This window comes from Enhydra lutris, unplaced genomic scaffold (genome assembly GCF_002288905.1).
Source record: "Enhydra lutris kenyoni isolate GAN:26980312 unplaced genomic scaffold, ASM228890v2 scaffoldscaffold1, whole genome shotgun sequence".
NCBI classification, from domain to species: domain Eukaryota; kingdom Metazoa; phylum Chordata; class Mammalia; order Carnivora; family Mustelidae; genus Enhydra; species Enhydra lutris.
Genome location: NW_019154085.1, coordinates 9,892,639 through 9,919,103, shown reverse-complemented (window position 1 = coordinate 9,919,103; position 26,465 = coordinate 9,892,639). Strand labels below are relative to the sequence as shown.

The following is a 26,465-nucleotide window of genomic DNA, read 5'->3' as shown; positions in this document are numbered from 1 at the left end:
CATCATTACTTGCAGGAAATGGACTATATCTGTAAGAACCACAGATTGATTAACTATTGTGATGGTAATATGAATCTTGTTTACAGTGTACTTTGGTAAAGAAAGTAGGCATACTCTACAATAAAATGATAGAGATTAACTATTTCACACGCATATTTATTTATGTATTGGAACTCAGTACCAAGACAGTCTACTTTAAGAAGCCCCCCCCAATATCCCTTCATCCCGTTACCACTCACTGCATTCCTTCACTGCTATTACCACCAGTAATGAAATAAAACTATAATTCAACCTAGTGTCACAGCCTCGAGTGTTCCTAAACTTTATCTATAGAGAACTATTATAGTATCAAAATCTTCTAAAACGGACTTCCTCTGATGTTAACATTTTTTCCAAATATACTTCTCTAAAGATAGTTGAAAGAGTTTTGCCATATTAAATAAGTACTAGTTTTTCCAGTTACTGATTATATAGATCATATATATAAACACAAATGATTGAAGTTGTACTGCTTGAATAATTCCAATAGAGGATGAAGTGGTAATGAGTGGTACTTCGATAGGAAAAATTTTCAAATAACGTTAATGCTACACATTCTTAATTTAAGGTTTAATTCCTCTAGTTTAAGAGTAAACACTTTTCTATATTTTCTTAGATCTATGAGTAGAAAATGTCAGAAATTATACTGAGAAACTGCTATCTTACTCTTTAATTTAGCCATATAGAAAGTACACATATGTTGACTATAAATTATAACAGAGGCATAAATAGGTATCTTTGTACATATAAGCTTACAACTGGAACCAATAAATTGCCTCTAGATGTCTAGAGAAATGCTGCTAAAAGGGACTTCACCCCTTCTGTCCTGATACAGATCTTTACTCTACCATGCCACAAACCAAAAGGGAACAAAAGTACTGACTTGTTTCAATTTGGAATTTAATTTGTCTCATTAAGCATTATAATAATTCTGGTTATCACATGGGATATATCCTAGGGAATATTTTAGTCCTACCCAAGTTAAGATTTAAGGAATAGGGAAGAGTTGAAGAGCTATGAACTATACTTAACTAGCTTACTCTGAAGCTCATCATGTCTCTCACAATCATAATATGAGATTTCATTGAATCTGCAAAATCATGGATTATAAGACACACCATTATTTATCACTATAAAAGAAAAAAACATCACCATCAATTGTAAATGTATCCCTATTTAGTGGTTTTGAAATATTAAAAAAGTATATCTCAACATGAGTGAAATTTAACATTTTATTTTTAATTTAGAGATGTAATGTTGAGGGGATAGGGGGATAAAACAAGTCCTCTTTTGTTAGAGATGAGAAAAAAAATTTTAATAAACTTTCAAAGTCAAAACTGGAACACAGGGCTATTGTATAGAGTTTTATATTCCCTGTTTTTGTTTTTATTTTTGTTTTTGTTTTAAGATCAATGTCCTATGTATTTTTTTTAAGATTTTATTTATTTGACAGAGATCACAAGTAAGCAGAGAGGCAGGCTGGGGGAGAGGAGGGGTGGGGGGGGGGTGAGGGGTAACAGGCTCCCTGCTGAGCAGAGAGCCCCATGTGGGGCTTAATCCCAGGACCCTGGGATTATGACCTGAGCCGAAGGTAGAGGCTTAAACCACTGAGACAACCAGGCACCCTGTCCTATATATTTTATACTCAGTAACTTTTTTAGGTGATTTGAAGGCCCTCAACAGGAAATGCTACCCTACTCAGGGACAGAAACTCTAAAACCACGTCTATAGTTTTCTAAAACTATATAACTCTGGGGAAATGCTTTAATATACCAAGTTTCGCTGTGTGGAAAATTATCTACTTTTGTTTATAGTACGTTTGTATTATAACATAGAAGTCTTAATACATAACTATTATATCATTAGGAGATGATCTTTTCTCTAAAATATATTAAAGTAGACTAATATTAAAATATTGACATTTGAAACATTAGCCTTTGTTCTTACTATGCAGATTTTCCCTGATCCCAAATACCTTGGTGAGTTAAAACAGAAAGGTGGAAATATTCCTTAGGATAATCTGAGCCTGTTGTTTTTATAAGTATATGTCATTTTTTAAACTCTAATGATTATAATTTAAGGGTATTAACTGTATATTTTCCAGAGTAAGTAATTTCTGATGCCAAAACTATCGTGAAGCATCAAATCTAATCAATAAAATAGAGACTTTATTCAGAGCTCAGAGCACAAGTCTAACTACTGTAAAAGACTGCCAGAAACTATTCATTGACTGTAAGGTACACACTACTATATTCTGTCAGATCAACTACATATATTGTAAAGCTGACCAATATAGAAACTACTACATGAATATGGTATTAATTAGAGTATCATTTTTTTTAATTCAGCAGAGTCCCATCTTAAATAGAACTAGGTTTTGAAGTCAAGAAAGCAAAATCACAGAATCATAAAATTAGCCCATTGAGTTAGACTACAGGAAGGAACAAAAGGAAAATCTCTGTTTATCTGGGCATTTGAAGATCAGTATCAAATCCCTAGGTAAGAAGGGTAGAAGTAGAAAATTCTAAAGTATTTGTTTTACAGTGTTTTTCCATTTTTGCATTAATACAAGTATCTAATAAATTCATTCTTATGAGAATTAACTGAGATACTGGAGACTGGGGAAATTATAATTTGAAGTTAGCCTTTAAGTTAAATGTTCATTTTATGAACTCTTACATTTGCAACAACATGGATGGAACTAAAGGGTATTATGCTAAGTGAAATAAGTCAATCAGAGAAAGACAATTATCACATGATCTCACTCATATGTGGAATTTAAGAAACAAAACAGAGGATCATGGGGAAGAGAGGGAAAAAATAAACAAGATGAAATTAGAGAGGGAGACAAACCATAAAAGATTCTTAATCACAGGAAATAAACTGAGGGTTGCTGGAGGGGAAGGAGGTGGGGGATGGACTTACTGGGTGATGGACGTCAAGGAGGGCACATGATATCATGAGCACTGGCTATTATATAAGACTAACAAGTCACTGATCTCTACCTCTGAAACCAATAATACATTGTGTGTTAATTGAATTTAAATAAAAAATAATATAAATAAAAATGAAAACATTAAATGTTCATTTTTTAACTCCAATATAGAATAGCTTTCATGAAAATATTTTATATTCAGAATAATATTTAACTACTTTCCAGGCTATAAAGAATTTCTTCTAATTAAAGCACCAATTGGACTTGAATGAAAAGCACAGCTATTTACCTATTACATCTTACCCTTTAGAAGGACACTGTGATTCAGAAGTAAATTAGAAAAGGATTTGGCCTGTTCTCTTTCTAGCTCAGAGACCCATTGTGTCTAAACTAAAAATCAAAGACAGTTTACTTTACAGAAACATTCTACTACTATCTTCTTCCTAACCATTTCCTCATTTCAGTATCATTAACACTTCTTTTTTTTTTTTTTTAAAGATTTTATTTATTTATTTGACAGAGATCACAAGTAGGCAGAGAGGCAGGCAGAGAGAGAGGAAGAAGCAGGCTCCCTGCGGAGCAGAGAGCCCGATGCGGGACTCCATCCCAGGACCCTGAGATCATGACCCGAGCCGAAGGCAGCGGCCTAACCCACTGAGCCACCCAGGCCCCCCCATTAACACTTCTTATAAAGCAATTTAGAGACTAAAATTCCCACACATTCAGCAAGTCCTCAGAGTAGAGGACAACAAATGAAAAGCACTGCATTCTAGAGGACAGAGACAGGAAAAATCTGTTGCCTTGCAGCTCTGGGCATACAGGAGGATAAAAATTTTCATTCATTGTACATGTCAAACTATAGATAGTCTCAGATTCTATGGAATAAATTATTTTATTCAATAGAGAACTTGGCAGTAGGAGCAAAAAAGCTCATTGAGCTAAGCAGTAGAAATTGCATAGGTTCTGTGTGTATCAAACCTCTTTCTTACTATAAACATAAGACAGAGGATGGGGATAGTAAGAGGAATCAAGAATTCACAAAACTTTTAGAATTGTCATGGACAGATCTCCATTTAAGGATAGGCTAAACAGTAAAGTATACACTGTATAGGTCCCATGAAAATATTTTTTTAAAGATTTTATTTATTTATTTGACACGGAGAGACAGAGATCACAAGTAGGTGGAGAGGCAGGCAGAGAGAGAGAAGCAGGCTCCCCTCTGAGCAGAGAGCCCGATGTGGAGCTCGATCGCAGGACCCTGAGATCATGACCTGAGCCGAAGGCAGAGGCTTAACCCACTGAGCCACCCAGGTGCCCCCCATGAAAATATTTTTGCATGTGGCATTACACTGAAGGTAAGGATAAACAGCATAAATATGGACATATGTATTAAGAACATATATATAAGAGGAAATTAAATAAACTTGTAAAAACATATCCCATGTTTCCAGTAATTACAGACTGAAAAACAGGAAGGATGAAATGGTTGTTGGCCAGTAAGAAAACACTGTATGAAACTATTGATATGATGGAAAAAATTAAATTTTTCTTTTCTGTAAAGGACCAGTAGTTACTACATAAAAACAAATCCTTGATATAGAAAGAATTTTTTAAAATTCTCCCAAAATACAGAAGATAACATGAAAGATTAAATGATGATGAAAAATAAAATGCTACACTAGAGAGAATAGAGACAAGTCCAACCAAAAAAAGAGTAATTCTCAAAAAGAATACAGAAAAAAATTGAATAAAAACAACAAGCAGAAATTTTAATAACAAAACAAAAACACCCTTGGTTTGTTTTGAATTTACAAGTCAAAAGGGATTCACCATCCTTCAAGCAAAATTAATGAGAGGAAATCCATGTATAAAATTCTGATAAATATCCATTACCCTCCTTCAAACATCCTGGTCCCTTTACTTTTTTAACCATATATTCTTAAATAACTTTAGACTTAAAGTATCAAAAAATAATACAGAGTTTATGTATCCCCTAGCCCACTTCTCCTAATTTTAACAACTAATATAATCATAGAACAATTAGGAAAATACAATTAGCATTTGTACAGTACTATTAACTAAACTACAGACCAGTTTTTCCCACAAATGTTCTTTTTCTGTTCCAGGATCTAACCCAAGACCTCATGTTACATTAATTTGTGATCTCTCCTTACTCTCCTCCAGTCTGTGAAATTTACAGTATTTCCTTGTCTTTCATGACTTTAACACTTTTAAAGAGTCAATTATTTAAAGAGTCAGTAAAAAATAACTAGTCAGTTATTTTGTTGATTATCCATCAATATGAGTTTGGTATCTTCTCTTGATTAAATAAAAGTTATACAGAGGTTCCTAGCTGGCTCAGTCGATAAAGCATATGCAGCTCTTGATCTCAGGGTTGTGAGTTCAAGCTCCACTTTGGGTGTAAAGATTACTTTAAAAAAATAAAATCTTAAAAAAAAGTTATGCATTTGGGACAAGAATATCACAGAAGTGATGTGCCCTTTTCAGTCTGTCATTTCAAAGGATACAAGATGCCAGTATATCTGATTGCTGGTAATATTAAACTTGATCACTTTAAGCATGAAAGGTAAAGTGCCTAAGTAACAGAGCTAGTAAGTGGGAGATCCAGGATTCCAACCTAAGCATGCTTTCTACCAAGAGAAAAACTTAACTGGTCTTCTGAAATCCGTAACAGTAAAGTTCATTGACAAACCTATCTATGCACGAAGGACTTCTCATTGGGATTTTAGAGCATCCTTCTTAAATATGGACATGCAATCACATTAGAAGAGGGCCTCCAGAATGAGAGACCATAACAAACAGAAAGAAGCATATAATGCAGGGGACAGAAGAAAATATCAAAGATACTATAATTAATATTCTCTTCAAGAGAAAATTAATGAGAAGTGGTCATGTATAGACATCCTGGCAAACACTTCATTTTTTCTCAAACATATTGGTCCTTTTAACTTTTTTTTGACTTTGTATTTTGAACTGTTTTCAGATTAACAGAAAAGTTGTAGAAATAATAGAGTTTCTGTATATCCTTCACCCTACTATTCTTTGACTAGAGGGCACTGGTATAGGGAATGAACATTAATACGATCCTCTTAATTAAACTATATACCTTACTTAAATTGTACTAGTTTTTCCATTAATGCGATAGCTGAAATAAATTAAATGTAAAAGCGTTAAACATTATAGGCAAAAGTTTTTGAGAAAATAGAACAAAAAGAGACAGAGGTGAATAATAATAGAGAAAAAGATAAAATTAGAAGATTAATCCAAAAAGAGTTTTTTAAAGATTAGAAGATCCCAAAAGTAAAATATTAATTCCAGAAAAAGAAATAGTTTGGAGGAAGTTAGCAAAAGGGTAACACAATAAAATTCCCTGGGAAGTTAAGGACAAGGGTCGTTAGATTAAAAGGGCCTACCAATTACTTGGCGTAATTACTGCAAAAGACTCACAGTAAGACACATTATTGTGAAATTTCAGAATGGCAGGGATTAAAAAAAAAAAAAAGAAAAAAAAACCTAAGGCAAGAAAAGAGATCACATACAAAGAATCAGCAACACTGGAAGCTGGAAAACAATGGAGCAAAGCTTTAAAAATATTTAATGAAAATTTTAAGCTAGGATTCTGTAATAGACAAGTAAAAATGAAAAAATACATTTTCATACAGTAGAGTCTCAAAAAACTTTGCCCCACATGCATCCTTTACTCAGGATGCTGCTAAACATATTTCACCAAACAAGAGAATAAACTAAGAAAAGCTAGGATTAAAAAAAAAAAAAAACAGGCATCTAAAACAGGGGCAAAGGCTATGGGAATTCTGAGGATGACAACAAAAAGAAGTCTCGGGATGATGGCTGTTTAGCTGATTTAAAAAGCAGTCAGCCCTGAATTGGAGCAAGATTCAGGATTGTTCTCTGCAGGAGAAGTAATTTTTATTTGTGTAGAAACTTGTATTAGGTATCTTTAAGAACTGTGGAAGGAATATAGAGAGACTTAGCCATAGGTTTGAAGAAAACTAAATGAGTGGGGAAAATGAAGCAATTAATAAAAAACAAAAAGCTGTTCAAAAAAGAAAACATAGGGGCACCTGGGGGTGCCTGGGTGGCTCAGTGGGTTAAAGCTCTGCCTTCGGCTCAGGTCATGATCCCAGGGTGCTGGGATGGAGCTCCACATTGGGCTCTTGGGAGCCTGCTTCCCCCTCTCTCTCTGCCTGCCTCTCTGCCTACTTGTGATCTCTGTCTGTCCAATAAATAAAATCTTTAGAAAGAGAGAGAGAACATAATTATAATATGCCAGATGACTCATCAGTGAACAGCATTTAAGCATAATAATTAAAATAATTAACATAAACTTAAGCAAAACTTACGATGTAAAGAAGATGGACAAGGAAATAAAAGAGATAGAAAAGAGTTAAAATCTTTATCTACCATAAAGAAGTCATTAGATAATGAAATTGATCATTTAATAGAGACAGAAATATAGAAATAAATGCTAGAACAAACAACTGAAATAAATGAATGTGGCCACCTCTGAAAAAGTGAAGTGAAATAAGAATGGAGTGGCAAGGGAGGAAGAGTGTGTTAAACCTTTTTTCCTTACTCTTTAACCACTATTCAGTTTTTAAAACTAGGTATATAATTACTTTAATAAAAATTAAAAAATTAACTTCAAAAGTGCAATGAACATCAGATTATTAACAGCCAAGATATATCAGGCAAATGTGAACATTAGGGAAAAAACCCAGGATGACATTAATAAGAAAGTAAATTTCAAATTAAAAAGCATTGTAAACAAAACAGAGAAGTCCAGTTTATCATGTTAAAAAGTCAAATCTAATATGAATAAGTCTAATAATGTAACATCAAAAATATAAAATAGGGGCTCCTGGCTGGCTCAGTCAGAGGAGCATGCCTCTCTTGATCTCAGGGTCATGGGTTCAAGCCCCACATGGGGTGTAGAGATTACTTAGATAAAACTTTAAAAAATAAAATAGAGGGGGCACCTGGGTGTCTCAGTCGGTTGAATGTCTGACTCTCGATTTCAGCTCAGGTCACTGTCTCAGGGTAGATTGAGCCCCATGTCAGGCTATACACTCAGGGGGAGTCTGCTCAAGATTCTCTTTTTTCCTCTCCCTCCATCCCCTCTCCCAGCTCTCAATCATTCACTCTCTCTCTAAAAATAAAAATTCCTTAAAAATTAATTAATTTAATTAAATGAAAAAGGTCAATTTAATAATGTAACATCAAAAGTATAAAGTAGGGGCACCTGGCTGGGTCATTTGGAAGAGTGTGCAACTCTTGATCTCAAGGTCATAAATTCAAGCCCCATCTTGAGTATAGAGGTTTCTTAGTAAAAATAAAAAACATAAAATATAAAGTATAAAAAATAAAAAACATAAAATATAAAGTATAAAATAAAAAACGTAAAATATAAAGTATAAACTTCTAGAAATACCAACAGAAAGAAACACAGCTGTGATAAGAGACTTTGATATCATAACACAGATTCAAATAAGTAAGACCTAAAAACACTATATATGAATAATACATATAAATTTTGTTCCTTGCAAAGAGAAGCTACCTCTTTTCTAACAATCACACAAGTTGATAATATTTTAGTCACAAAGTAAATATAAATTCAATAAACTATACAGGCTATTTTCACTAACTATAATGAGTTACATGCATGAAAGGAGAGCACGTGCAAGGCAGAAGTATTGAGAGAATGACCCCTAGTAGACAAGGTTGCCTACTGAAATAGCAACAAAGAGTTGTTATAACCTAGATGATGAGACCTAAGTGCTCTATGTCCTGGTCATGACAATCCCCACTCCTCCTCAACCACAGCATGAACTAGGACCACTCTCCAGTCCTCTATTTTTTTTTCCAGCTATCTAAATATTACCAACCATCTTAGCTAATGATGCCCTCGAGAGAAAATTTTCTCAAGGTGAAAACCACAAAACATCTGAAAACAACACAATAAGTAACATGTGAGAGAAATAGCAATGAACTATAATTTACATATAACATATGTTACAGGTGTACAACATATTCATGTATATATTATGAAATGATCATCACAGTAAGTCTAGTTAACACCCAAAAGCTCACATACTTACAATTTTTTTCTTATGATAAGAACTTTTAAGATCTACTCTCTGAGCAACTTTCAAATATGCAATACAGTATTATTAATTATAGTCACCATGCTATACATTAGTGGTCTACTTAGAAATGTCTTTTATATGTATTACTAAAGCAGTTATGTTTGCTTACTTTTCCATTATTCAGACTTAAGATTCTATCAATTTGAGTTTTCTCCACACCACTACATCAGTTAAAATATACTGAAATTTCTTATGTATTCACTTAGCCATTCCTTCTTGAATACTTCAGACTTTAGACCTTTCATAAAACAGTGTCGTTTCAGAGCGTGTATCTGTTACTTATCTTTAAAACTTCAGAATGAATACATTGGTGACAGATTTTAAAGCATTCGTGCATTGCAAAACACCTTATCTTCCTTCATGCTTTCTGCAGTGAAATGTTCTTAATCTAAACTCTATTAGCTCTTCATTGCAAGGGTGAAAACCTCCTATTTCCTCTTGTAAGCCTTTAAGGAAGAGACATTTATGTTATTCAGGAAATTTTAACCAAGGTTTATTTAAAAACCTCCTCTCTCAACTTTAAAAATTGGCCAAAACAACTTTTACTTGAAAAATATTTATAGGATATGTTTTGTTTTATATTGTCAATTTTGTCTTTTCCATATATACCAATTTACATCAATTCGTACTGCTTATACTACTTGGAGGTTACCTCAACTCCTTTATTTTCACTTTCTATCTTGACTTTTGGTAATTTTTATCCTTTCTTGAATACTCTTCAGGAAAGTTTCTTTAAAAAGAAGAAGGGAGTCAAAATCAAATCAGTTTGCTTATCCTTCTAATCTGACAAAGATTTAATTAGATGATTAAATTGAAACTGCACCCGAAATAAAAAACTTTATGGATTAAAATTATTTATTACTGTTTTTGACTCATATTACTGTATACTGTCAAATCTGACAGAATCTAAACAAATTATGGGTCATAAGTTAATAAATCACATAAACAAGTTACCCCTTGCATAGACATGTTATATGGATGCTACCCTATGACAAGTCTTAAGTAACAACTCATTCTCAGTAGTTCAATTTATCAAGCATTTATATTGAACATTACATATGAAAAATAATATTTGAAGTGCTGTAGGTATAATTAGTAAGATTTCACCCTCAAGATTATATTCGGCTCTGTCCATGCCCTGAGCCCATAATTTTTTTCTCACTTTAACTGTTACTTGTAATGTAATGTTACATTAAAAAATTTTTCATATGTGGACTCAAAGGTACTTCTGTACTATAGTGAAAGTATTAATGGGGGAACAAGGGGAACAAGGCACAGATGTCTTCACTTCACTTCTCCATTTCAACATTGTACTGGAAGTCCTAGCAAATGAGGAAAGACAAGAAGGAAACAAAAATATACATATTGGGAAGGAAGAAACACAACTGCCTTTGTTTGCAGATGACATGATCATCTATACAGAAAATCCAGAAGAAATGACCAAAAAATTCCTGGAAGTAACAAGCAATTATAACAAGGCTGCAGGATACAGGCTTAATATGCAAAAGTCAGTTGTTTCTCTGCTCACCAGCAGTGAATATAAAAATGAAATACTTAAGTGTAAATCTAACAAAATATGTACAAGATCTAGATGAGAAAAATTAAAAACTCTGATAAAAGAAATCAAAGAAGAACTAAATAAATAGATATTCCATGTGCATGGATAGGAAGACACCATATTGTCAAGTTGTCAGTTCTTCCCAACTTTATCTACAGGTTCAACACAATCCCATTCAAAATCTCAGTAAGTTATTTTATAGATATTGGCAAACTGATTTTTAAGTTTATATGGAAAGACAAAAGACCCAGAATAGCCAACACAATATTTAATGAAGAGAAAAAAACCAGCGGACGGACACTACTCAACTTCAAGACACAATAAAGCTATAGTAATCAAGACAATGTGGTATTAGTAAAAGAACAGACACATCAATGCTAACAGAACAGAGAGCCCAGAACAGACCCATATATATATTCAACTAATCTTAGATAGAGGAGCAAATACAACACAATGGAGAAAAGATAATCTTTTCAACAAATGATACTGGAACAACCAGATATCCACATACAAAAAAGTGAATCAAGGGGCGCCTGGGTGATTCAGTTGTTAAGCATCTGCCTTTAGCTCAGGTCATGATCCCAGTGTCCCAGGATCAAGCCCCATATTGGGCACCCCTATTCAGCAGGGAGCCTGCTTCTCCCTCTCCAGCTCCCCTGTGTATGTGTTTCCTCTCTTGCCATCTCTCTTTGTCATAAATAAATTTAAAAATCTTTTTTAAAAAAGTGAATCTATACACAGATGTTACACTTCTCAGAAAAATTAATTCACAGATCTAAATGTAAAACATAAAACTGTAAAACTCCTAGAAGATAACACAGGAGAAAATCTAAATAACCATGAGTTTGACAATGACTTTTTGGATACAGCATTTAAGTCATGATCCATGAGAGAAATATTTGATAAGTTGAGCTTCATTAAAATTAAAAACTTCAGCTCTGTGAAAGACAGTGTCAAGAGAATGAAACGACAAGCCATAGATTGAAAGAAAACAAAAACATATCTGATAAATGTTATCCAAAATATACACAGAAGTCTTAAAGCTAAACAATAAGAAAATGAACAAACTGATTAAAAACAGGGCTAAGTCCTTAATAGACACCTCAGCAAAGAAGATATACAAATGGCAAGTAAGCATATGAAAAGATATTTAACATCAGAGGGAATTGCAAATTAAAATGAGATACCACAGGAGAAGTAGGAGACCTAAATATCATTAGGTCCAGGAGTTCAGCAAGTTAACAAACCATTCTGAACACCCACAAATTCAACAGGAGATCAAAGAGAAGTGCAGCAATTCTAGGAACAGAAAAGCAACCACTTTCTGGAAAGTAGGGCATGCGGAGAGGTGAATCCAAGGTGATACCAGGAAGATAGACCACGGGGGGGCGGGGGGTCAGCTCCTGGCAAGCGGTAGAGCAGTGGAGCACAAAATAGGAACTTTTAGAAGTCTGTTCCTCTGCAGGACAATGCTCCAGTGGCTAAGCGGGGGTGGAGCCCTCGCGGGGACAGTGGAGTCTCAGGACCTGCAAGGTCACAGAAAGACCCAGGGTGCCTGAGTGCAGAGCTGCCCAGGTATCAGAGCAGGAAGCTGGCTGCAGAGACAGAGCCAAGGAGTGAGCTCTCAGCTCAGGGTTACCTTAAACCATGATCCAAGGCACAGTCAGACCACTGCTCTTTGAGCAGGGACCTCACAAGTGGCAGATCCGGGGACACCCCCTCCTTCTTCCTCTGGGAGGAGCAGTGTGGGAATGCGTTGCAGGAATCAGCAGGGTTTGGACACTCCAAATGGGGCTATGTGCCAGAGATAGAAATACTTGGTCATAGGCTGGGTGGCACGGACTGCGGCTGGAGACCAGGGAGATGGGAGGGATTGACTGCTTTTCTCTGAGGGTGAACTGAAGAGGGGGACCCTGAGCTCTCGGCTCCTACAGGACCAGAGATTAGAAGGCTGCCATATTCATTCCCATCCTCCAAAGCTCTACGGAAAGCATTCAGGGAACAAAAGCTACCAAGCGAACCTGAGCAGATTGCTTAGCCTGGCCCCTGGCAGGGGTGGTGCAGTTCCGCCTCCGGCAAAGACATTTGAGAATCACTGCAACAGCCACCCCCCCAGGAGGTCACCAAGAACATCCAGCTAAGACGAAGTTCACCCATCAATGAGAACTGCAAAACTTCAGAGCTACGGGAATACAAAACATAGAATTCATGGCATTTTTCCCATGATTCTTTAGTCTTTCCAAGTTAAATTTTTAATTTTATTTTTTCTTATTCTATTTTTTAAATTTTTCTCTTATTTATTTAATGTTAATAGTTAATATTTTATCAATGCCTTTTTAAAATCTTTTAAAATTTTCATTGTTACAGTCATATTCTATTCCTTCATTTTATTTAACCTTATTTTTTGTATACATATAGGTTTTTCTTTCTTAAAAATTTTGGGATACAGTTTCTTCTAATAGATAAAAATATACCCTAAATCTAGCTCATAGGTTTATTCTAGTCTCCAGTCTAATCACATTCTTTCCTCTTTTCTTTTTCTTTTTTCAACCAACTTCTTATCAATTTCTTCTTAGAATCTTTTTCAGTTTTCATCTTTACATTCATATTCCATCCCTTCACCACGTTTACCCTTATTTTTGTATGTATATAAGTTTTTCTTTAAAAGTTTGGGAAGCAGTTTATTCGAACAGACCAAAATACACCCAAAATCAAGTGTGTGGCTCTGTTCTATTCACCAGTCCAATAATAATGATAATATATATAATATATACTATATATATTATATATGTTTGTGTGATACATATATATATCACTACACACACACACACACACACACACACACACGCACAATATTTTTTTCTCCTTTCTTCTCTTCCGATTTGGTTAGCATATATGTTTCTGGGGTCATTGCTACCCTTTTAGTATTTTGTTCTCTCATTCATCTATTCTTATCTGGATAAAATGACAAGGCAGGAAAACTCACCTCAAAAAAGTGAACAAGATGGGGCGCCTGGGTGGCTCAGTGGGTTAAAGCCTCTGCCTTCAGCTCAGGTCATGATCTCAGGGTCCTGGGATCAAGTCCCGCATCGGGCTTTCTGCTCAGCAGGGAGCCTGCTTCCCCCTCTCTCTCTGTCTGATGCTCTGCCTACTTGTGATGCCACTCTGTCTCTCTCTGTCAAATAAATAAATAAAATCTTAAAAAAAAAAAAAGTGAACAAGAGGCAGTACTGACGGCTAGGGACCTAATCAATGTGGACATTAGTAAGATGTCAGAACCAGAGTTCAGAATAAAAATTATCAAGGTGCTAGCTGGGCTCGAGAAAAGCATGGAAGATACTAGAGAATCCCTTTTGGAGAAATAAAATCCCTTTCTGGAGAAATAAAAGAACTAAAATCTAACCAAGTTGAAATCAAAAAAGCTATTAATGAGGTGCAATAAAAAAAATGGAGGCTCTGGGGTGCCTGGGTGGCTCAGACATTAAGCGTCTGCCTTCAGCTCAAGTCATGATCCCAGGCTCCTGGGATCAAACATGTATCAGGCTCTCTGCTTTATGGGAAGCCTGCTTCTCCCTCTCCCACTTACCCTGCTTGTGTTTCCTATCTCACTGTATCTCTCTCCATCAAATAAATGAATAAAATCTTTTCTAAAAATGGAGGCTTTTGGGACACCTGGGTGGCTCAGTGGGTTAGAGCCTCTGCCTTCGGTTCAGGTCATGATCCCAGGGTCCTGGGATCAAGCCCCACATTGGGCTCTCTCCTTGGCAGGGAGCCTGCTTCCTCCTCCCTCTGCCTGCCTCTCTGCCTACTTTTGATCTCTGTCTGTTAAGTAAATAAATAAAGTCTTTTAAAAAAAATAAAATGAAAAGTAAAAATGGAGGCTTTTACTGCTAGGATAAATGAGGCAGAAGAGAGAATTAGTGATATAGAAGACCAAATGATGGAGAATAAATAAGCTGAAAAGAGAGAGATTACCAGCTACTGGACACAAAGGGAGAATTCAAGAGATAAGTGATACCATAAGATGAAACAAGATTAGAATAATTGGAATTCCTGAAGAGAAGAGGGAGGGGGGAAGAAGGTATACTGGAAATATACTGGAGCAAATTATGGCAGAGAATTACCCTAATTTGGCAAAGGGAACAAGCATCAAAATCCAGGAAGCACAGAGAATCCCCCTCAAAATCAATAAAAATAGATCAACACCCCATCATCTAATAGTAAAACTTACAAGTCTCAGTGAAAAAGAGAAAATCCTGAAAGCAGCTTGGGACAAAAGGTATCTGTAACATACAATGGTAGAAATTTTAGATTGGCAGCAGGCCTCTCCACAAAGACCTGGCAGGCCAGAAAGGACTAGCACAATATAGTCAGAGCACTAAAGGAAAAAAATATGCATCCAAAATACTATATCCAGCTAGGCTGTCATTGAAAATAGAAGGAGAGATAAAAAGCTTCCAGGACAAACAAAAACTAAAAGAATTTACAAACACTAAACCAGCCCTACAGGAAATATTGAAAGGGGTCCTCTAAGCAAAGAGACAGCCTAAAAGTAACATACCAGAAAGGAACAGAGACAATATACAAGAACAGTCACCTTACAGACAATACAATGACACTAAATTCATATCTAAATGCCCCAATCAAAAGACATAGGGTATCATAATGGATAAAAAACACAAGACCCATCGATATCCTATCTACAAGAAACACATTTTAGACCCAAATACACCTCCAGATTTAAAGTGAGGAGAAGTAAAACAATTTACCATGCTAATGGACATCAAAAGAAAGCTAGGTGGCAATCCTTATATCAGATAAATTAGATTTTAAGCCAAAGACTACAATAAGAGTTGAGGAAGGATACTATATCATACTTAAAGGGTCTGTGCCCCTAACATGGGAGAAGCCAATTATATAACCAATTAATAACAAAATCAAAGAAACACATCAATAATAATATCATAATAGTAGGGGACTTTAACACACCCTCACTGAAATGGGAGGATCATCTAAGCAAACGATCAACAAGGAAATAAAGGCTTTAAATGACACACTGGACCAGATGGACATCACAGATCTATTCAGAACATTCCATCCCAAAGCAACAGAATACACATTCTTCTCTACTGCACATGGAACATTCTCCAGAATAGATCACATCCTGGGTCACAAATCTACATTCTACATATTTAATGCAATACCTATCAAAGTACCATCAATTTTTTTCAAGGAAATGGAACAAATAATCCTAAAATTTATATAGAACCAGAAAAGACTCCAAATAGCCAGAGGAATGTTGAAAAAGAAAACGAAAGTTGGCAGCATCACAATTCCAGACTTCAAGCTCTATTACAAAGCTGTCATCATCAAGACAGTATGGTACTGGGTGCTGGCACAAAAACAGACACATAGATCAACAGAACAGAAGAGAGAGCCCAGAAATGAGCCCTCAACTCCATGGTCAACTAATCTTCGACAAAGCAGGAAAGAATGTCCAATGGGGGAAAAAAAAAAAAAGTCTCTTCAACAAATGGTGTTGGGAAAATTGGACAGCCACATGCGGAAGAATGAAACTGGACTATTTCCTTACACTACACACAAAAATAGACTCAAAATGGATCAAAGACCTCAATGTGAGACAGGAATCCATCAAAATCCTTAAGGAGAACACAGGCAGCAACCTCTTCGACCTCAGCCACAGCAACTTCTTCCTAGAAACATTACCAAATGCAAGGGAAGCAAGGGCAAAATGAACTGTTGGGACTTCATCAAGATAAAAAGCTTTTTCAAACCAAAAGACAAGTGAGAATGGAAAAGATATTCACAAAAGATATATCAGATAAAGGGCTAGAATCCAAAATCTATAAAGAGCTTAGCAAACTCAACACCCAAAGAACAAATAATGCAATCAAGAAATGGAAAGAAGACATGAACAGACATTTCTGCAAAGAAGACATGCAAATGGCCAACAGACACATGAAAAAGAGCTCAACATCACTTGGCATCAAGGAAATACAAATCAAAACCACAAAGAGATACCACCTCATACCAGTCAGAATGGCTAAAATTAACAAGTCAGGAAACAACAGATGTGGGCGAGGATGTGGAGAAAGGCAAACACTCCTATACTGTTGGTGGGAATGAAAGCTGGTGCATCCACTCTGGAAAATAGTATGGAGGTTCCTCAAAAAGTTGAAAATAGAGGTACCCTATGATCCAGCAATTGCACTACTAAAGATACAAATGTAGTGATCCAAAGGGGCATGTGCACCCGAATGTTTATAGCAGCAATGTCCATAATAGGCAAACTACGGGAAGGGCCTTAGATGTCCATCAACAGATGAATGAATAAAGAAGAAGTGGTATACATATACAATGGAATACTGTGCAGCCATCAAAAAATGAAATCTTGCCATTTGCAATGACATGGGTGGAACTAGAAGGTATTATGCTAAGTGAAATAAGTCAATCAGAGAAAGACAAGTATCATATGATCTCTCTGATATGAGAAATTTGAGAGGTAGGGCGGGGTTCATGGGGGGTTGGAGGGAAAAATTGAAATAAGATGGGACTGGGGAGGGAGAAAAATCATAACTCTTAATCTCAGGAAACAAACTGAGGGTTGCTGGGGTGGAGGGAGGGATAGGGTGGCCAGGTTATGGATATTGGTGAGGGTATGTGTTATGGTGAGTGCTGTGAATTGTATAAGACTGATGATTCACAGACCTGTACCCCTGAAGCAAATAATACATTATATGTTGATTTAAAAAGAGAGAGAGAGAGAGATACCACTACACACCTATTGCACTGTCAAAAATACAAAGCACTGACAGTACCAATTTTGACAGGGATGTGGAGCAACAGGAACTCTCGTTTATTGCTGGTAGAAATGATACAACCAATTTAAAAGACAGTTTGACAGTTCATTATGAAATCAACCATACTCTTACCATAGAATCCTACCTCACTCTCAGATATTCACCCAAATGAGTCGATAATTTATGTCCATGGCACTTGTGTGGCTCAATAGATTAAGCATCTGCCTTTGGCTCAGGTCATGATCTTGGGGTCCTGGGATAGAGCCCCACATCAGGCTCTCTGCTCAGTGGGGAGCCTGGTTCTACCTCTCCTTCTGCCTGCCCCTCTGCCTGCTTGTGCTCTATCTCTGTCAAATAAATCTTTTAAAAAAAAAGTATGTCAACACAAAAACTTGCACACAGATGTTTATTAACAGGTTTATTCACAACTGTCAAAACTTGGAAGCAACCAAGATGCCCTTCAGTAGATGAATGGATAAATAAATTGTGGTACAACCAAACAATGGAATATTATTTAGCAACAAAAAGAAATGAGCTATAAAGCCATAAAAGACATGGAGAAAACTTAAATACACATTACTAAGTGAAAGAAGCAGTTTGAAAACACTACATACTATAAAATCTCAACTATATGACATTTTGAAAAGGTGAAACTATGGAAACAGTAAAAAAGTGAGTGGTTGCTAGCAGGTGAGGGAGGGAGAGATGAATAGAGCAGAGAATCTTTAGGTCAATGAAACTATATGATAGTATTGTGATGGATACACATCATTATACATTTGTCAAAACCCATAGAATATATAACACCAAGAGTGAACCCTAATGTAAACTGTGGACCTTAGGTAATAATGATGTGTCAGTGTAGGCTCATCAATTGTAACAAATGCACCATTCTGACTGCCAGATGTTAGTGGAGGAGGTTACCCGTGTATGGGGTTAGGGAGTCTATGGGAACTCTACTTTTCTGACCAATTTTTGCTGTGAACTTAAATCCATTCTTAAAAATTTAGCCTGTTTCTTTTTAGTTATTCAGGTACTCAGGTTCTAATCCATATTTTTAATTATTGATTTCCTATATTCAGTAGTATAATTAGTTGTGGATGTGCCTCGTATGAAAAATGAACATTGAAATACTGTCAAAAATTGTTTCCTAACAGTCCATGATTATATCGTCATAATTATGACAATCTTTTCTTTGTATTACATCTTCTTCAAAAGGTAATGTTCATTATACACAATATACATATTATATATTTAGTCATTATAATGTATAATTGTTGGAAGTTTTTATTTTCCATACAAATGGCAATTCATACCACTATACTTTTCTTTTTATCTTCTTAATACATTTTAAGTGATAGTATATCCCAGCTTGACCAGATTCTCTAAAAGAATTAGGGAATTACACTAAATTCAGAATCCTATTGTTGCTCTTAAATATACAGAACTGAATCTTGTTGCCTTTGGTTTTCCTGAAATGTTAAAATGCATCTGAGACTGCATTAAGATAGCCAAACTGAATATTATGTCATTTTTTATACTTGAAACGTTAATGATGAATGCATACAAGAGATGGGGTCTATATGCTGTCCTGAGTACCTTTGTAGGAAAAAAGTTACATACTGATTTCTTAGTGGTATTATAGAATAACTGCTGTTCTAATCATTTACATTTAACCTTTGAGTTCAAGGAAAAGAGTTAATAATACTCTACATTGAATTTTAAAGTTAATCTAGTCCAAAGACCCCTCCCAAAGAGGTTGTGGATAAAAAGGTATTACAATATAACTTGTTTCCTTTCTAATCCTATATATTTTATATTTAAAAACATGGTTCTGAGAAGGGGTCCATATACGTCCGTATACTGCCAAAGGAGTCCATGACAACTATTTATGAAAACCTATGTTGTACCTGTAATATAGAGAGAGAAGAAACAAGAATTAAAAAACAAGTTTGTCTCTGTGTTAGAGTTACTTTATTCCACTTGTAACATAAATTTTTGCAAGGAGAAATGTCTTTAGCCACATGTTGCTAATTCTAAGAGCTTTTAAGTCTTCCATACTGGTTGAAGCTATTCAAACTAGATAAGCAATAATATAGGAAGTAGGTTGATAAGGAATAATACCAACCAGACATTGCAAATACAGTTTTCCACATTAAATAAACACAACTTACTACAACAAATATTATAATGAATGTAATTTTCTTTTTAAAAAAAACACTAATATTCAGTGTTAAAAAGTCAAGGCCTTGGAAGTATTAGAAACAAACTTCAGTATTACAGGATAGTTCTTTGTGCTTTTGTAAAGACAGGAAACTCAATTTCTTAGGGTAAAACATAGAATAAGAATAGATTTAACTTAAACATTATGGTAACTAGTTCACAGATACTCACTAATCTCATATATCTAAGCATGTTCCTAGTTAATCCTGTTCTTTGTAGTCTCAAAAACATTAGTTGCCACAGCTCTGAACTTCTCTCAAGGTTTCTATTAAACTTGTAATGTCTGATTTTTTTTTTTAGATTTTTTTTTATTTATTTATTTGAAACAGAGAGAGAGAGATCACAAGTAGGCAGAGAGGCAGGCATAGAGAGAGAGGAGAAAGCAGGCTCCCCGCTGAGCAGAGAGCCCGATGCGGGCCTCGATCCCTGGACCCTGAGATCATGACCTGAGCCGAAGGCAGAGGCTTAACCCACTGAGCCACCCAGGAGCCCGTAATGTCTGATTTTGACTTTCATTTAATCAAGGTGAATCCAATATATTTGAGGTTGGTGATAATTTACTTCTACAATATGGAGTATATACACTCTTTACATTTAAGGCATCTTATTAAGGTTTTCTTTCATAGATTTTCAGAAGCTCTCAGACTGAAAATTTTTTTGCAGCCTGAACAGGTTGAAGCAGGAGTCAACAAACTTTATATAATAAAGGGCCCAATAATAAATATTTTTAGCTTTGAGGCTACACAGTGTGTATCCCAACTATTTGCTACTTGTAGCATGAAAACAACCACAGGTAAAATATAAATAACGAGTTGACTCTGTGCCAGTAAAACTTTATTTACAAAAACAAAAGATGGGCCAGACTTGGCCTGAAGGCCATAATTTCACAATTCTTGGGTTAGCCCATTGCTGGGATCATGCATCCTCATAAAATATAATGTGAAATACAGTATAAATGCTTTGCATATATTTCTATTTTTAATTATTTCTTTTTAATCATTTTTAACCTAATATGAATTATTTTACCCTGGGCCTCTGGACTACTTTAATATTTATATTGGTCATAAGTTCTTACCAGCCAAAATAGTTATTAATCAATATGGATACAGACATTGTGGATAAAGACAATTTGAGGTATATATTAATGACACCGCAAAGGTAGATATTAGTTGATACAGTATTCTAAGTCAATGTTATGCTTTTGTTATGGGGAGAAAGCTATACCATTGTGTAGCACACTTTATTTGCATATCCCATTACATTATTTCCATTCCAAGTTTGAGCACTTAATTTCCTTGCATTCTGAGTCTATCATTCCCTCTGACTGGACATTTTTTCTCGTTTTACTCAATCTTCTCTCCCCTTAGCACACATGAACATCATCTTTTTCACAAGAGTCAACTCATCAAATCTTAATCCCTTACAGAATTGGAAACGTTTTTTGGATCACATCATCCCCTACTTTAAGGATCTATGATAATAAGCAGTAGGATTTTGTATTACATACTTCACTAATGATATTTTAAATTTATCTGTTTTGGAAAGGCAAGAAGAGTATAAGGGTGTCTTTTTCATTCCATATGAAATTATTTTTTCTTCAGTCCTGAGATCTATTCAAACTACTCATGTAAGATTGCCAAGATTTGATGCCAAATTCCAAGGGTCCTCTCTTAGTTCTTGTCCTCTTAGATTCTCTTTAATTCAATACTGTCAACAGCCTGTGCTCAAATTTTATTAAACTCAGATGTGGTTCTCTTTCCTTACATTCAGTATGAGTTTTCAGTATCTCTTTCAAAAATATATTTCTTCTTTTACCAACTACTAATTATGGCTACTGACTATTCCCTTTGTTCTATAAACAGTCTTATAAGGGAGTTTTTCCTGTTTTCTTCTGTACTTTAATAGTGTTTAATAGTGAATCTGACCTTAGTGCTCTGATTCTTTTCCTAATTTAAGCCAAAAAAAAAAAGAAAGAAAGAAAGAAAGAAAGAAAGAAAGAAAGAAAGAAAGAAAGAAAGAAAAACCACATGAATAGGTGGTCACTACCTCCTCTAACTCAAAATCACAAATACACAATTTTTCACATTTTATTTTCAGAATCCATAACTCTTAATGTTAGTTTGCCCATCTTTCTTCTCCCCTAAAATCAAAACAATACCAGTGATTTTTCTGACCTCTTGATGCTACATGGTCCATTTATTTTATGTCCCCTTTTCAGTTAACTTTATAAAAATAATATATTTCTTTCCATTGCCAAATCCCTTTGTTAAACTCCATTATTGCCTTACCAGATTACTATTTCTTCAAAACTTCCTTATCTCCAGTTTCCATCCTTCAGTCATGTATACAATCTGAATTTAGGTTTTTAATCTGAAGTAATTTTTTCCCTCTTAGTCACTCTCATCAACTGTTATCCACATCCTTTCTAAATCCCTTACCATTAAATATTATATTCTCCCTTCAGTATTCACAAACTTACCAACCTAAATTATTCATATACAGCTATTTCTCGTCCTTTTCTTTGAGCTATAATGAAGTAAGACTGCTCCTGTTCTCCCCAGATATATGAAGTCTTCAAGCAGTTCCACTCACATAGAACAGTTTGTCTTCACTTCTCTATTTTCCCTGAGAGTACCAGAGCATATTGCCAATGAGCTGTGAGTAGTTGACCAGACTCGAATATTACCACAAATTTCATTAATTTACCAGATATTTATTGAGCACCTCCATGTGCTAGCCAGTATTCCAGATACTGAGAATAAAGCAATGAACAATACTGAGTGGTATTGGACAGTAGTGAACAAGCCAGAGAAATTCAGGTCAGTCTGTAGAGTTTAGCAAACCAGATGAATTCAAACCCCTAGAGTCATACTGTCCCCAATATAGTAACCACTAGCCACATAAAGCTAAACTCAATTTTAAATTATTTAAAATTAAACGAAATTTGAAATTCAGTTCCTCAACTGCAACTAGCCACATTTTAAGTTAGTAGCTACCATATTTGACAGTGTAGTACAGAACTTTTCCATTAACAAGTTCTATCAGACAATACTGCTCTAGAGATACTGAAACAAATATGGAAAATTTTGAGCCTATCTAAAATTTAAAAATATGTATGTCTTAGGACAGCTTGGTTACATAAATTAGAAGCTAACCAACACTCAAAGTACCAAAAGAATAGTAGCAACCAGGTGTTTCTTTGACCCAAACTAATCTTAACATAAAATCTCAGGATGCACAGATATATGGAATTACTCTATTATATATATATAGTATATATTTATATATATATATTTATATTTACTCTATTTATATATATAGTATATATAAATACTCTATTATATGGCTAACCTACCACTTCCAACTTGAAGGGTATCCTTTGGGTTTTGAACAACTTTCTGAAGAGCCTTCTGCCAAACTTCCCTTTTAAAAGCATGTTTTTAAAACCCACCTAATAATGTTTTCAAAAATAGAAGGAATGTTTGAAGTCACTGGTTTCTGTGTTAACCTGTTCCTCATTCTTATATACCAACCATTGTACTGGTTAGATTAGATTAGAGATTGTCTAAATAGATTGTAAGCTCTCAGGGAGCAGGAAGCAGTTCTGGAGCCCTCCTCATCTCTAGTCTCTCACTTCTTAACACTCTAATATAATTTGTACACATGTTCTGCACGTATTGAGTAAATGTTCATTGATGTCCTACATTCATCTACCCTAACTTGCTCTTTTTCTTTCCTGTTCAGTCTTTCTGATCTATATTTTCTTTCTCTTTGCTTAACAGACAGTGTGGAGCATTCATTATTAAGACAATTGGGCAGCTCTAGTCCAGCTCAACTGATTTCTTGTCCAATGATCCTTGTGTGGCCGAGATCCAGCTTCAACGAACCGGCTAGAAGCTGCCTGTTGTGACACTTAGGGTTAGTTAATACCTCGCCATACTTATTTATTCCATTATAAGCTGTCTAAATTTGATGAAATTTGCTTTTTCAACTGTTCTACAAAACTAGGTAGTTGTGGCATGTTGGTTTGTTTATGTGTTAATCTAAATGTAGTGACATTTTCTACATGTTTTATCCATTCCATAAATAATAATCACATTGGGAATAGTGAGGTGTCTTTCATTTTCTCTGCTTTGTGTTATTTCTTTTCCTTTCAATATTTTTGAAGTAATATTTAATAGTATTTGCTATTTATTTTAATATTTAGGATGAGTCTTTCCTAATAGAATTTTAATACTTTCATGCCTTTTAGTATAAGTACATTTGATCTTAATGATTCAGTTCCACTACTTGCTATTTTGTTATTTAATATGCTTTTGTCTAAGTTTTTATTTATTTGTTACTGCTACTCCTTATTTAATTTTGCTTCTGCCATGGTTTTCAAAATTTGAGTAATATTTATACTTCTTTTTTAATAACATTTTCCAAATATTAGAAAAAATTCAACATGATCAGTGTTCTTGCCTTTTCATGTGATTAATTTGACTATATTAAACTTTTTCTCTCATATTTGTGATAATGCTGCAGCCTTCCTATAATATAAGCCATCTGGTACCAAAATTTATATAATATGGATCACCTAGTAGAATTATTTTGATAAAAGAAGGGTTCACCTCTGACATGATCCCGTAACACTGATATTCCACTATATTTTCATGTTCTTTGAATGCTTTAATCTTTTGAACTTTTCTTCTTCTAGGTTACCAATGTATGCAATTGTAGATGTTATTAATATTTAAAAAGAATTATTTTCACAAAAAAGCAAAATTATTTCTTACAGCAAAGGAAAACTTTAAATTCTGATTCTAAAGCCAATTCTTATTATAAAATTGGAAAATAGGTGGGGAAGAAAAGCCATTGTTCAAAAGTTACAGAACAAAGCTTAAGTGTTTTTAATTACTAAAATTGCTGTACTAGTATAAAAAAAATCCATTCTACATTCATTTGCTTTTTCTTTTATTAACTTCCTAATTTTAGGAGAGAAGAGGAAAATCCACAAATATTAGCATTACCCTAATAAATCTCTCTCCCCTCCCCTTTTCCATCCCCAAATGTATACATGTCCAACAGCAGAAGTGGAAATAATAGGACTTAGATCCTAAAGATTTTCCCGGTGAGTCAAATAGCATGTTTCTTTTGAAACCATAATGAGTATGTTTGCCAGCCAATTGGTTTCATGAGAACAGTAGGACTATATGATTATATACTAGCATACAAGTATCCCATGCACATTAATTATTCTCAGTTTTTAGAAATATAAATAGATTTATTAAATGTTAATAGACTTATTAAAGTCCCACAATGAAATATCAAAAGTTTTTGTTCTGTAAGTAAACATTATTAACCACTGATGTTAAAGATATTTTAATACCACTGTCCTTGAGAACAAAAAAAGTTAATGTTTTTATTTTCAAGATGTTAAACATGATGCTAAACAAATCCTGGACTGTTAATAAAAGTTAATGATGTATTATTGGATAAGGAATCTCGAATAATAATTGATACCCAAGTATGTTTCTTCCACAGAGCTGTATAGATGATATGCATACACACATATGTGTATGTACACACATATATAAATTATTTACATATGCACATTATATACATATGCATATATATAACTCACATGTATACACTTTCTTAGAATTTAGCTTTATTTTGAGAAACTAATTAAAAGTGAAGAATTTATTGTCAACCTGTATATATTGAAAACATCATCAACTTTTTTTATGGCCTGGCTTGACAGATCAAACATGTTACTTCTAAAAACTGAGTAAGAGGGTAAAAATTCTTCTTATATAACTAAGTAAAGCCCATTTTAATTTTTCTTTTTTTTTGCAGAGTATCTTCTATATATAAATATAAAGTTTTTATTTACTTAGTTCCCATTTTGAAAGGCCAATCCAAAGATATCTGAAATTCACTGTGTTAGAGTAAAATGGATAATATAAATATTAGTACATGTAGCAATCACAAAGTAGTAACTCTGCAGCCTGTTTTCCTAAAATCTCTTATACAAACAGAGACAGAACGATAGTAGCATCTCAAAAGATAAAGGATTTTGGAAAATTAAGACTTTAACTTCCTTTCCTGTCAGCCAATTTCAGAATGATGGCTTAGAAAAAGAGGTATGATTTAGTTTATAATACTACTTTATAAATTTCTGCCAAAAATGTCAGTACAATATTTTCAAACAAATTTATACAAAACTCCCAAATATAAGAGTGTGTTTCATGGATTAATGCTACATTTAATTAAAATAATGAATTGGGGTCATATACACAAGAATTTTTTTTGTATTTCCCAGAAGTAGTGTTTGGATAGTATTAAAATATAGAACCAAGGGACTAGAAAAGACTTCACAGGGACATCCTATCCAACTTTGATATCATGCTTCAACATGCCCTACTGTTATGAAAATAAATTATTGGCCTCTAGGCCTATACTTTGACTAAAATGTATTCTGAAATCTCTATAGACTTCTGGGGAAAAGAGCAAAATTTTCCAAAGGGTGGGTATAATATCTTAATTGGTGCTGTTTCTTTCAACTCTATCCAATGCTTCCATTCCTATACATAAATTCCTAAAAATATGCTATCAGCGCTGTCCTTCCACGTTGAGTACCACTCTCTGATTAACAGCTATTGTTTTTTGGACCTGCTGTATGTGTTTTTGTCTCTTTACTTTTATGTATTGCATAAAGT

The 26,465-nt window shown here is 34.5% G+C and overlaps 1 protein-coding gene across 1 annotated transcript in view; it reads left to right on the top strand.

Moving 5' to 3' along the window:
• Window positions 1–22,415, top strand: part of LOC111144857 (boule homolog, RNA binding protein) — a 49,142-nt gene extending 26,727 nt beyond the window's left edge. Inside the window, exon 11 of the mRNA XM_022499405.1 lies at window positions 22,323–22,415. Coding sequence (XP_022355113.1) covers window positions 22,323–22,415 — 93 coding nt within the window. The remainder of the gene's footprint in view (window positions 1–22,322) is intronic.
• The last annotated feature ends 4,050 nt before the right edge of the window (window positions 22,416–26,465 follow it).